The sequence below is a fragment of the Apium graveolens genome, chromosome 10 (genome assembly GCF_009905375.1).
Source record: "Apium graveolens cultivar Ventura chromosome 10, ASM990537v1, whole genome shotgun sequence".
Classification (NCBI taxonomy): Eukaryota; Viridiplantae; Streptophyta; class Magnoliopsida; order Apiales; family Apiaceae; genus Apium; species Apium graveolens.
Window position 1 is genome coordinate 240,396,130 of NC_133656.1, and position 12,203 is coordinate 240,408,332.

The 12,203-nt window shown below is 33.9% G+C and overlaps 2 protein-coding genes across 2 annotated transcripts; one reads left to right on the top strand and one right to left on the bottom strand.

Annotated features, from left to right (window-relative positions):
* Nucleotides 1-33: 33 nt before the first annotated feature.
* On the top strand, nt 34-4,555 carry LOC141689897 (enoyl-[acyl-carrier-protein] reductase [NADH], chloroplastic-like). Its single transcript, XM_074494405.1, has 13 exons — nt 34-189; nt 898-1,211; nt 1,501-1,610; nt 1,690-1,745; nt 1,833-1,917; nt 2,003-2,050; nt 2,716-2,790; nt 2,856-2,967; nt 3,133-3,184; nt 3,280-3,331; nt 3,429-3,486; nt 3,890-3,988; nt 4,146-4,555. The coding sequence occupies exons 2-13, from the start codon at nt 935-937 to the stop codon at nt 4,301-4,303; spliced, it is 1,182 nt and encodes a 393-aa protein (XP_074350506.1). The 5' UTR covers nt 34-189; nt 898-934; the 3' UTR covers nt 4,304-4,555.
* A 1,103-nt stretch (nt 4,556-5,658) lies between these two features.
* LOC141693788 (non-structural maintenance of chromosomes element 4 homolog A-like) lies at nt 5,659-9,032 on the bottom strand. The gene is made up of 7 exons (XM_074498950.1): nt 8,629-9,032; nt 8,340-8,420; nt 7,936-8,161; nt 7,759-7,849; nt 7,187-7,403; nt 6,982-7,073; nt 5,659-6,094 (listed from the first exon to the last, which is right to left on the bottom strand). The coding sequence occupies exons 1-7, from the start codon at nt 8,771-8,773 to the stop codon at nt 5,843-5,845; spliced, it is 1,104 nt and encodes a 367-aa protein (XP_074355051.1). The 5' UTR covers nt 8,774-9,032; the 3' UTR covers nt 5,659-5,842.
* Nucleotides 9,033-12,203: the final 3,171 nt, after the last annotated feature.

The following is a 12,203-nucleotide window of genomic DNA, read 5'->3' on the forward strand; positions in this document are numbered from 1 at the left end:
TAATTTCGTCATTTACAAAGCTCTGCCCAACAGTACATCAACACACAGCAAAACCCAGCCTCGAAATCATCGACTCTACTTACATATACACACATATATACACACACCCACATTTCTCATTCCTCTATTCTCTTCTCTTTTGCTGATAATCACGAGGAAAGCTCTGGTCTTTCTTAGAGCATCACTTGGGTAAATTTCGCATCTTTCTATGTAATTTTAGCTCATTTGCTTATGATTTTTGCATAATGTAGTTCTGATTTGCTGTAATTATAATGGGTTTGTTTTGTTTTGAGGTTTTATATTGGTGGTTTGGTGATTCTTGGAGTTCTTGAAATTTGGGGGTTGGTTTTTATGTGCATTTGATTAATTGATGCTTGATTTGTGTTTTTTTGTTTGATTTGAGATATATGGTGTGTGAAAGTTTTGATCTTTTTGTTATTTTTGGAGTTGCTGTTTTCGGGTTTTTTCGTTTAGTGTTTGATTGAGATTGATGCTATTTGTGTTGTTTGTATGTGCTGGTTTATAGTTTTTTGTAGTTCTGTGAGTTTTATAAATTACCCTTGTGTGAAAGGTGAGTATTTATTGGAATTACTTGTTTCTCGTGAATAAAATGTAGCGCATTTTCAATTTTGCTAAGGGTTTTCGACTGTCAAATTTGTTATTACTAAATTTTATTGTTTTATATGCTTGCTTGAGATGATAAAAATTTTGGTTGTTGATTGTGATTGCGATGTCAAACTTGATGTCACTGTCATCTTATACTACTGATAAACTTCAAAATTGACTAATTACTTGTGTTTACAAGTGCCGTTGAAGAGCATGGTTCCCTTCTTCTATCAGTAGCATGTACCTTACCTTTTTGTAATTGTGATGGTAACTTTTTTATTACCTTTTCAGATCCTTTCATCTACTGTGGTAATATAACTTGTTGGAAATGGCCTCGATCACAACTCCTACCATGCATTTGGCAAAAGGCCAACTTTGCTTTACTGCCTCCGGTAAAGTTTGCCAGCCAAGCATCGGAAGTTTCAGTACAGAAGTTAGAGGAGCACCATGGACTGGTCTTATAGGCTCCCTTCATGTTTCATCTGCAAAATCCTTGTCTCATAACCTAACCTGTAGTTCAGTTAAATCTGAGAGGTTTGTCGTGAAAGCAATGTCTGAAGCAAGTGATTTGAAGCCCCTCCCGGGATTGCCAGTTGATTTGAGAGGTTAAACATTTAACTTGAACTTATATTTTTTGTTCATGAACATCCTGAATCAGAAATTAGCTGTTTGCATTTCGAAGATTTGCTTCAATGCCATATAGCATGTATGCTGCAATATGTATAACCCTTTCGTTTTGTGATTTCTCAAGACATACTCTGTTTAATATTTTGTTGATGTAATTAGAGTTGAGGCCTTAGTTTTTCTTAAATTTAAAATGTTTTGTATTTTTTTTGGGAGAATTTGCCTTGAACGTTATTGTCATGGCTAACATAAAGTGCTGCTCTCTCGCAGGAAAAAGGGCTTTCATAGCCGGCATAGCGGATGATAATGGATATGGATGGGCAATTGCAAAATCTCTTGCTGCTGCAGGTGCTGAAATTCTTATTGGTACATGGGTTCCTGTACGTATCCTAATCCAGAACGTGTGCTTTTTTGTCCCAAACATTCAAGTACTTATTACTGTGTATTATATTTATTCAGGCTTTAAACATCTTCGAGTCAAGTCTAAGGCGCGGGAAGTTTGATGAATCTCGAGTGTAAGGATATTATTGCCTTCATCTCTGCTGATGTGTCTAGAATTTTGTAAAAATGTATAATTGCGTTACTGGGTATTGCTGTTTTAGGTTGCCCGACGGTTCGCTGATGGAGATCACTAAAGTGTACCCATTAGATGCAGTTTTTGATAGCCCTGAGGATGTTCCCGAAGATGTCAGTAAAAAAGTTTGATTACATTTTATGTAATAAATGCTTTGATTCTTGCTGGTATAATTCTTATAAGTGACATATATTTCAGGTGAAGGCAAACAAACGTTATGCAGGGTCTTCTAAGTGGACGGTCAAGGTATCAACTTATGATCTTAAATATTGTTTTTCAAAGTTGATTGTTTTGGAATAGAAAAAGTAAATACAGATTTTTTCTCTGTGTAGTTCTTGTAATTGGTTCACTGGAAAAATGTTGCCAACATAGTTATGCCAGATGCTCGTTATCAATCTTTTTACCAGCTAACTGTAAAATCAATGTAAATATCTTTAGCTGAATTAAGAGGACTCTACTGACTTAAGAATGATTGAACAAGAGTTAATTTCATTTCTTTTCACTTGGTCCTGACCCTGCATAAGATCTTGAGCTGTATATGTAAATCTATATCACAAATGTATGCCAAGTTGCACTGTTCTGCCTTTGTGCTTCTGTACTAGTGATTATCTTATGTATGCCGGACACTGTACTACAGAAGTTAAACATGTGCAAGTCATCCTTCATTTTTATTCCTATTTTGACGAATTTAGGCTTTTTGCCTCAACTTGCAATTGGGGGTTACTTGAGTGCGTGTAGGATTGTCTCTTATCGAAGTAGTCATGTGACTCATTTTTCTCTAGTATACGTGGATTCAATTAATCCTTATATCCAAGTCACTTCTATATAATTGTCTCAAGTCCTTTCAGTTTCGCAAATTCAATCCACTATATTCAGAGTACATGGTAATTGTTATATAACGTATCATGCAGGAAGTTGCTGAATCTGTCAAGGAAGATTTTGGCACCATTGACATCCTGGTTCACTCACTTGCTAATGGACCAGAGGTATGTATATTTGTTTGCTGATGTGTAACCGTCTACAGGACAGAGTACTAAAGCATGCCATGCAGGTCACGAAACCACTCCTAGAGACATCAAGATATGGATATCTTGCTGCAATCTCTGCTTCGAGCTATTCCTTTGTTTCTTTACTCAAGCATTTTGTTCCAATAATGAATCCAGGTGCAGTACCTTTCTGATCCAAGCATCTTCTATGGAACCTTTTCTTCATTTGCTAATTCTTTTCTGGCTTCATCATCTCGAACATAAATAAAACACAAGACTTTGTTTTTAACTTAAGATCTCTAAGTTTCTTGGCTAAAATAGAGTTTGTCTAATGAATTTTAGGCGGTGCTTCAATTTCCCTAACCTACATTGCTTCTGAAAGGATCATACCAGGGTAAGTCTCATTATTGTCTTATCTAAGTATGTCATGATCAGTAAACAAGCATCCAAGTATGAAGTTTCTTAATCACGCCTTTTTCCTGCATGTAGGTATGGTGGAGGCATGAGTTCAGCAAAGTCTGCTCTGGAGAGTGACACAAGAGTGAGTAATTTGTACATAATTCTTTATCGCCCTACAGTGCCGAAAATTATAGATTATGACATTCATGATGGATTTTAACAATTTAAATGGTGTCAAGGTTTTGGCCTTCGAAGCTGGAAGGAAGCACAAAATCAGAGTCAACACCATCTCTGCAGGTAATTATAAGTACCTGACCTAATCTATATTGTAGGACCCACATATTAACAGATTCTGAGTATGATGTCCCTAGACCTATTCTCTCCTGAACTCTGATTGAGTATGCACACATTGAGTTTCTGTGAGAGCATATCTATGAATTGTAGAGTAGTACAAAAGTTCATATTGCCAGTGTATTAAGAAGATAGATACTGAATCAGTGCTTGTGTATACAATGAATTTGGAAACCTAACACATAAGTAGAAATTTCTTTAAGAAGTTGTTCCGACTGTTTATCTTATTGTACCAAACAATTTCATATAAGACTTGATTATTGAAAGTAAAGTAACTGAATAATTTCATATAATCCTCCTACATTGTTATCTGGCATAGTTGATTAGATGGATTGAAATTATCTTTCAGGCCCATTGAGAAGCCGCGCTGCTAAAGCAATTGGTTTCATCGATATGATGATTGATTACTCCACAGAGAACGCACCTTTGCAAAAAGAATTATCAGCAGGTGAATCATCGAATTGCCTACAGATTTAGATGTTATACTTACCTGGTTACTCTATACTGCTAAATTTGAAATGAACTTGAGTAGTGCTCCGGTATGGAACATACTGCAGCCTTTAGGTGCATATCTATTCCTAATCCTTAACTCTTGAATGCAACAGAGGAAGTGGGGAACGCTGCTGCTTTTCTGGCATCACCTCTGGCTTCGGCCATAACTGGAGCTGTCGTGTATGTTGACAACGGTTTGAATGCAATGGGAGTTGGAGTTGACAGCCCAGTATTCAAAGATCTTGACATTCCAAAATACAAAGAGAACTGAAGATAACGGCTACCAGTCTTGTAACAGTGTCTTCACATCGTCAATTTACAGATTTTGAGTTATAGACAATAATGCATGTCATCCCATCTTTTGCCATATGGTTCTAGAGTAATAGAGTTGTTATAATATGACTGTTGTTTAGCCTTGACATTTGCTTAAGCTATCAGTTTATTAGCCTTTGACGTTTGCTAGCTGTTGCGGTATGCTATCAGTTTATTATGGTGGGAATGCATTTTTGTTTGGCAAGACTAATTCTCTGTGCTAATGCCTGCTTAGATCTCCTTTAATTCTCTGTGTTAATGTCCTGCTTAGTTCTGATAGCCAGAAAATTACATTTCTTATATGCTAAATATCTTATTATATCTTTATCACTGACAAAGATCTGATAGTAATTATAAATCCTAGTCTAAATTATAAATCCTAATAAATAGAGTAAAATTGAAACATTTATGTGTTGGTGTTTGAATTTAATACTGAACCAAACATTTTCAGTATATTTCGTTTATCGCAGGATCTGGCAGGGTAAATTTTACGCATCCATACCCTCGGAATAATGAAGAGACTCATCCTCTGTGCTAATGTCTGCTTAGATCTCTAATTCTCTGTGCTAATTTCCTGCTTAGATCTGATAGCTAGAAATTTTTTCACCTAATCTTGCTCGATTTTGCTTGAAGATTTTTGAACCACTAAGCTGCATAACAAGAAACTATTTAGCACTTGATAAGTTGTAAGTTGTTACTACTCCTCCGTCTGACTGGATTTTTTACATTACTTTTTGACACGCTTTTCAATACTCGTTTCAAGTATAATTTCATAATATTTTTTTATTTTATTTTTTAATAAAAGTTTTATGTTTAAACTTTTATTCAAAAAAATTAAAAAAATATTATGAAATTATACTTTATTGAAGTCTCAATACGTGCAAATAGTAAACGTAAATATTCCAGTGGGACGGAGTGAGTAGATGATAAGTGTGTAAAATAGAATGTTTAATAAAAAAAGGAGTATAGATTCGAAAAGGTAGTGTAAAATTGAAACATTTATGTGTTAATGTTTGAATTTGATATTGAACCAAACATTTTCGGTATATTACGTTTATCGCAGGATCCGGCAGGATAAATTCTACGCATCCATACTCTCAGAATAATGAAGAGACGGACTCGACTTGTGTGTATTGCAAAATACGGAAAATGTGGAAAGAATGATATAGCGGATAATGTGTGTATTAGTATTTCTTATCTTTTGAAATTCTATCAGAATATCATATCATTCTTCTCAATTACAATTCAAATGCATCTTTAATGTGTTTGCCGGTAAGATCTCTTTAATGTGTTAGCCGTTGCACAAATCTGGTATGATGTGAAAAAAAAATGCATCAAATTCTGATAAGGATATAACCTAGTAGCAAGTAATTGGCAGAATGTGCAACTGCAGCTATACATACACTCAACCAAAGAGCCGTCATAAAATCACCATAAGTTAATAAAATAAATCTAATACATTCCCGCAACTAGGGGGAAATCTACTCTTGCAGCAGTTTCATCTAACTTTCCTTTTTCCTTTGCGTATAGCAGCAGCTCTGGCTGCTGAATCACCACTTTCAGGTGAGTCTGCTACAATAGTTTCCTGCAAAACACGACCACGATTCCTGGACAATTTCCGAATAGGTGTTGTAGGTAAATTTGCTCTAGCCTGTTCTGGAGATGAATTTGGTTCTGAATTCCTCGACATGTTGACTTGATTCCTGTGTGGCATTAACTCCTCCCCAGCCTCAATAGAATTCATCATGAACTGTAAATGCAATAAATGACATTTTTTGGTAAAAAAAATATAAGCAGATCAATTAACAAGATATGGATAATGGAAATATAATTACAGAAGTCATTTAAGTTTTACCTACTATTTGATAGGGCCTAAGCCTGAAGATGATTTTTAATTTACGGCAAGTTGTCAAATGCCAGAAATAATCTATAGGGCTTGTAGCCAAATCTCTACCCTATTTGGTTACCATGATAACCGATATTGTATTTGCTCCTTGAGTTTAAATCCGTTTATCATTAACATATTTTATGATAATTTATTTTGCTTTGAATATTAAATTTATTGTTATACTTATTTTCCTGCGCTTTTTTTCAAAGAGCACATTTAGCGTTGAGCATTGCACTTATGCTCCAGGACGCCTGTTTAGCGTTTCTGCATTGCACTTATGCTCCAGGACACCTTTGCGTTTAAGTGCACATATCAGATTTAATATCACCGAGTATGACTATTCAGATCGTACAATCATGAACAATGAAACAGAACCTTACATAGAAGCAGCTTGCATTGCCTACTATTAATCAATGAACTATATTTAAGTTTGGTAAATAATAATTTAATTAGTTTTATCTTTCACTTTCTATAAAATGATGAAATCACGTTAGTAGTAGTAGAGTAAATAAGAACAACTAAAGCAGTTATATTTTATGCTGGCTTTGTTCCATCAGTTATCATTTTTTTAACTTTTCATTCTTTCCCCATATCTATTCTGCATATGCATTACAGACAATGCATTTTTAAATGCCAAACAAAATATATTCGACCAATAATAGAAACCATAATACTCTACGCATTAAACATCAGCAATGATTCAAATCAAACGGAAAAAAAGCACCAAATGTTTCATCATTTTTAAGTACCTTCCAATCCTTGAAGTCAAATCTGAAGATAAAGTGACTGTAAGACACCTCTCCAGAAGCAACAGCATTTGCAGCAGGAGCATTCTTGGGTGCTGGGATAAGCAACAAACAAACATTATATATAACCTCGCAACAAGCACATGTTACAAAATCTTTTTGAATTTCATTTTTAACCAGATAACTGATTGGTAACGAAGAATCTTACAAACTATATGGAATCCCTCCTTTTCATCAATTGTAATCTCAGCTCTGCCATCTTTCACAAGAAATGAGAGGGCAAATATATTCTCAACAGTTTCCGCAAATGATTCTCTGTTCAGCACTATCCTTTCAAGCCTTACCCTCCTATTCTTCCTCAATATATTGAACATTGTTGCCATATTCTTATCAGTTTCGGTTCTCTCTTCTGCAGATTCATCAAGCTACAAAGACAATTACATAAGTTCAATGACAAATTAAGCAAATCCAACTGGCTATAATATCAAAATCAAACAAAACTTAATCAAAGATGCAAGAAACTAGCTACTACAGGTAGAACCAAAATTGATACAAACTAACAGTTCTGTAACCGTTTTGCAAGTAATAGTGATCTTCTAAAGCGTACCCATAACACTGTACAACTTAAGAACTAAGTGCATTGGGCTTAAGGCTACACATACTAAGACTTGTAGAGGGCATTGTATTACCCTCAATTCATTCAACAGTTAATTACAAAAAGGACTTTTAGTTGACAAGAAAAGAATGTAGCAAACAAAGGGAAGAAATATGCTTTCCAACCTCTTCAGGACGAGAACTTTCAGTTGGTCTCACGTGCTTTTTGCGAGTAGCAACTGCGCGCTGCTTCATTTCAACATTCATGGGCCCAAGCCTTAAAAAAAGGAGGCACCAAACAACTCAGTGATGGCAGTCAATACAAACAGATACAATTAAATAAAGAAACACAAGCAGATATACATTGTGCAGCATCCGGGTGCCCTTTTAAAAGCATGAGGCACGTCTAAACCAACTTTCTTCCAATCAATTGAGGCTCCACCCTCTACGCCAAAATCTCTGACAAGACAGGCGACATAATCAGAAGGAGTTATACCTTCATTACAGTGTGCCTTAACAGAAGTCATCAAAGTACTTGTAATATTTAGCAGAGCTTCAGCATCTGCTACCTGCTCTCGAGGTTTTTGTACTGATAAAATAAAATTGACAAACACAAATTTAATGAAAATGCTTAGAAAGTGAATAATATCTCATAACCGAAACAAAACGAACGGGAATCATAGAACACACAAACTAAAATCAAATAATAAACATCACCAGAACACATATAATTTAATAATTACACAATGAGAGAGGGAGAGAGGTACCTAGCAGATGCAAAGACTCGACTTCATTGATGATGGAATTGAATTTGTCAGAATCAACCCTGGAGATATCATCTCTCTCATCTGTAACATCAACAAAACAACAATTAAAACACACAAACACATATGCACATAAGAAATGGAGAGAGGGAGGGAGATAGAGAGAGAGAGAGAGAGGGAGAGAGAGAGAGAGAGAGAGAGAGAGAGGGAGAGAAAGAGGGGGGAGAGAGAGAGGGAGAGAGAGAGAGAGAGAGAGAGAGAGAGAGAGAGAGAGAGAGAGAGAGAGCAATACCACTGATGAGATTCTTAACAGCGAGATAACGAGATCGAAGAACTCTCCGTCGTTTAACACCGTCTTCACCGAAATCATCAGATGCTCCCCCACTGTTATCATCATTATTATGGTAATTACTACTACTTGCTTGGCCTTTAGCCATTTCTGACACTCAATTGAAAAAATTGAATTAAAAAAACATATGAAAGGGGGATAGTGAGAGAGATGAAGAAACTAAACCCTAGATAAGAACCGGGTCGATTCAATTTTATAAAGTGGATCCGAATCGGAAATGGAGGGATGAAAATTTGAGAATTGGAGCCTCCTCAAATTTTCAAAACCGCTACAATTATGGATTCAACCGCCCTTTCTGACTCCATTTTTTCCTTTTTTTTACTATTAGAATTCGTTCCCACTTGAACACCAAACACAGTTGCATTTGTAATAACGTGCTCGATTCGATATTCTTGTTTATTTGATTTATATTATTTTTTCAAATTTGGTGATAAAATATGAAAAAAAAATCCCATTAAAACTAAAAGAAATATTTTATGAAGGAGCGATTATACCAGTTTTGACGTTAGAAAAAGTCCGATAGATAAAACTGTTGGTGACGAAATGAGAATGTTGTGTTTGGTATGTGTTGTTTCATGTTAGATAGATTGTCGATTGTCTTTTTTACAAGGCAATTTATGTGTTTGCATCTATCATAAAACAAATAAGAGAATATAAATTGTGATGATTTGAACATGTTCGAATAAGACATATATCGATTTAAGTGTGACGATGGAAGGTTTAGTATTATCGGAAACGAAAAGAAAAGGAATACCGGGACGATTGAGATAGCCTACTTTCACTATATTTGAGAGCTTTAGGCCTTCTTGAAAATATGGTACCAAATAAAATGTCTTGGAGATATCGAATTATGGGTTGATGTTAGTTATATATAATATTAGTCTATTCTTTTTTGTTTGTTATTGTGTTTTTTTTATTATTGATATATTATGAATTTCAATCATCATTGTCTTTGATCATGTTAAATTTATTTATAGATCATACTTGTATTTTTGGTAGGTAGAATTTTTTTGTCTTTGATTTTTTTTTACGCGAATTCAATTATTTTCAAAGCAACAGTTTTATAAGAGTTCTCGAGTAAGATTGAGTTCGAGTTACCAAATAACATAACACATGCTCTGCTATTGGCGTGTTAGGTGATAAAAGCATATTTTTAATATTAAAAGGTTATTCAATAGATTGACCGCTATACCGATGTTATTATATGGTTATGAGTGTTGGTCATGAGCGTTGGTCATTAAGAAAAAAAGTTAAAAAAACGTAGGCCGGAGACAACAGAAATACGAATGTTGCGTTGGATGTGTGGCTGCACATTTCCGGGATATATTTTAAGTGATGCTTACAAAAGAATTTTAGGTGTTGAGTTGATTTTCAAGAAAATACGGGAGGGTCGTTTATGTTGACATGGTTATGTCCATGGAGGACGTTCCTCAACCTCGATTCTCGATTCGAAGGCTTGAAAGTATGTTAGTTGGAGGAAGAGAAAGAAAGGCAAACTTTATATGACACGGCAATATCAATTGAGTTTGGACATGTCCACTCTAACTCTTATTGGTCATGTGACAATAGAAACGACTGTTTTGAGACGTTGTATTTGTGTAGTTGAGGGTGGATCTCATGGTTTTAAAAGGGTTCGATCGTAACGTTTACAGGTAAGTCCCGTGTGAAGAAACTTGAGGCTCGGATAATGGTATTTTAGTATTCGCGGTAGTTTTACCAATGCACATATATCAGTTTCTCTTTTGTCTTGCACTAAGTCGGGTGTCTCGCAAAAAAAGTCTTTATATTATTTCAAAATGGGGACAGGATATACTTACATTCAATCCTTCAGAGACCCCGTTGTAAGGTGGTAAACTGGATATATTTTGTTTAATTTGGTTTACATTTGCATGAGTTGTATCATATATATAAGAGTAAGGCAAATGCAAGATGCGAAATAACTATTGCTATTGTTATAATTTATCACAAAAAAAAAAAATAATAAATTATCGCAGATAACCCGCAGTCGCTACCCTTCAGGTACACACTAGGTAAACCCTAGTGGCTCACACAAAAACCTGCAAATCACGTGAACCAAGATAAATCGCATTAAACGACATGCTCTGTCTCAAGAGGCATAATCATAAATAGAAATTCAACTACAATTTCAGTTACATTTTTGCATTCAAAAAATTTCAAATTTAACTAAGTTTTTTCTTTTTCCCTCTTTCCTAAATTTCATTTAAATTTCACCGCTATACATATCATTACTAGTTGCTTGGCGATGTGACATATATATTCATGTCATGTTGAGGGAAAGTATTTGGGACAGTTTTTGCAAAATAATATTTATTTTCAATTTTCAATTTTCATCTATTCATATTTATTTTCTAGTCCCACGCCTCATTAAAACACTTAAGACGTAGTTTTCAAGTTTTTCACATTAAATTTTCTCATTTTTGTTGGAATGTGACATATTATTTTAGATTTGTGTGCCTCATGAGATTTTGAAGGATTTAAAATAATTCATAAATTTTAAAAGATTTTTGTTGATTCTAATTGTCCGCTGATTTGGACGAAATTGATAAAAAAATGTTGCAGATTCTTGATGATTTTGTGAAATTTTTTAGAAATCCTTCAAATCTCATATATTTTGCCGAAATTTTAAAAAAATAAAAAATGTTATGACAAATTTATCAAAACCCTCCATTTTTCCAAGTAAAACAAATTCAATGGACTTTGAATACTTTCAGATTTCAATATACTTCTTAAAATATATTATATATATAATAGAGCAAATAGGGGGTTTGTGAGACATTTTATTTATGCTAAAATTACTAGTTTACCCCCCACTATTATATATTATTGATATTGTATTTAATGCGCATGTATTAATTATATCTAATTTATGTATATGTATTAGTTAGTCATCATTACATACAGTTATTACAATTTCATTATCTATATTAATAATTTAGTACTTAATATTAATTTTACATTTATTATTTTAAGGGGATATATTCATTACACCGATTATATTCAAGGAAAACAACGCTATTAGAGTTACTGGACTTGAGCACGAAAAATGTAAACTAATTTTTTATGGTAGAGGTAATTGAGATTTTTATAAGAATATCGTTCGATCAAAACTAAATATAAATAGAGACGTACTCGAGTTTTCGTAAATGAAAAATTGATTATGACAATGATTGTTAATCGCAGGGTGAAGGAATTTGTCAATGAATTTATAACGGATACATATGTGAATTGTTTATAAAATAATATACGGGGTTTGTTAGACATTTTATTCATGTTAAAATTACTATATTGCTCCATATTATTATTATATAATAATGACATTTTATTAAATGCATATGTATTAATTGTATTTAATTTTTTATAGGAATTGAATTGAATTTAATATACATGTATTAATCTTTATTATATATAAGCATTACAATTTTATCATTTATATTGAGACTTTAGTACTTTACATTAATTATATTTATCATATTTAATTTTAACATAAATCGATAACA

Excerpts from the sequence above, each read along its gene's own strand:
- LOC141689897 (XM_074494405.1), top strand. The coding sequence starts at position 935 with ATGGCCTCGATCACAACTCCTACCATGCATTTGGCAAAAGGCCAACTT. Across the intron at positions 1,212-1,500 it reads ATTGCCAGTTGATTTGAGAG|GAAAAAGGGCTTTCATAGCC; the intron begins GTTAAACATTTA and ends GCTCTCTCGCAG. Across the intron at positions 2,051-2,715 it reads CTTCTAAGTGGACGGTCAAG|GAAGTTGCTGAATCTGTCAA; the intron begins GTATCAACTTAT and ends CGTATCATGCAG.
- LOC141693788 (XM_074498950.1), bottom strand. The coding sequence starts at position 8,773 with ATGGCTAAAGGCCAAGCAAGTAGTAGTAATTACCATAATAATGATGAT. Across the intron at positions 7,850-7,935 it reads GCACCCGGATGCTGCACAAT|GCTTGGGCCCATGAATGTTG; the intron begins GTATATCTGCTT and ends CCTTTTTTTAAG. Across the intron at positions 6,095-6,981 it reads TTGACTTCAAGGATTGGAAG|TTCATGATGAATTCTATTGA; the intron begins GTACTTAAAAAT and ends TTGCATTTACAG.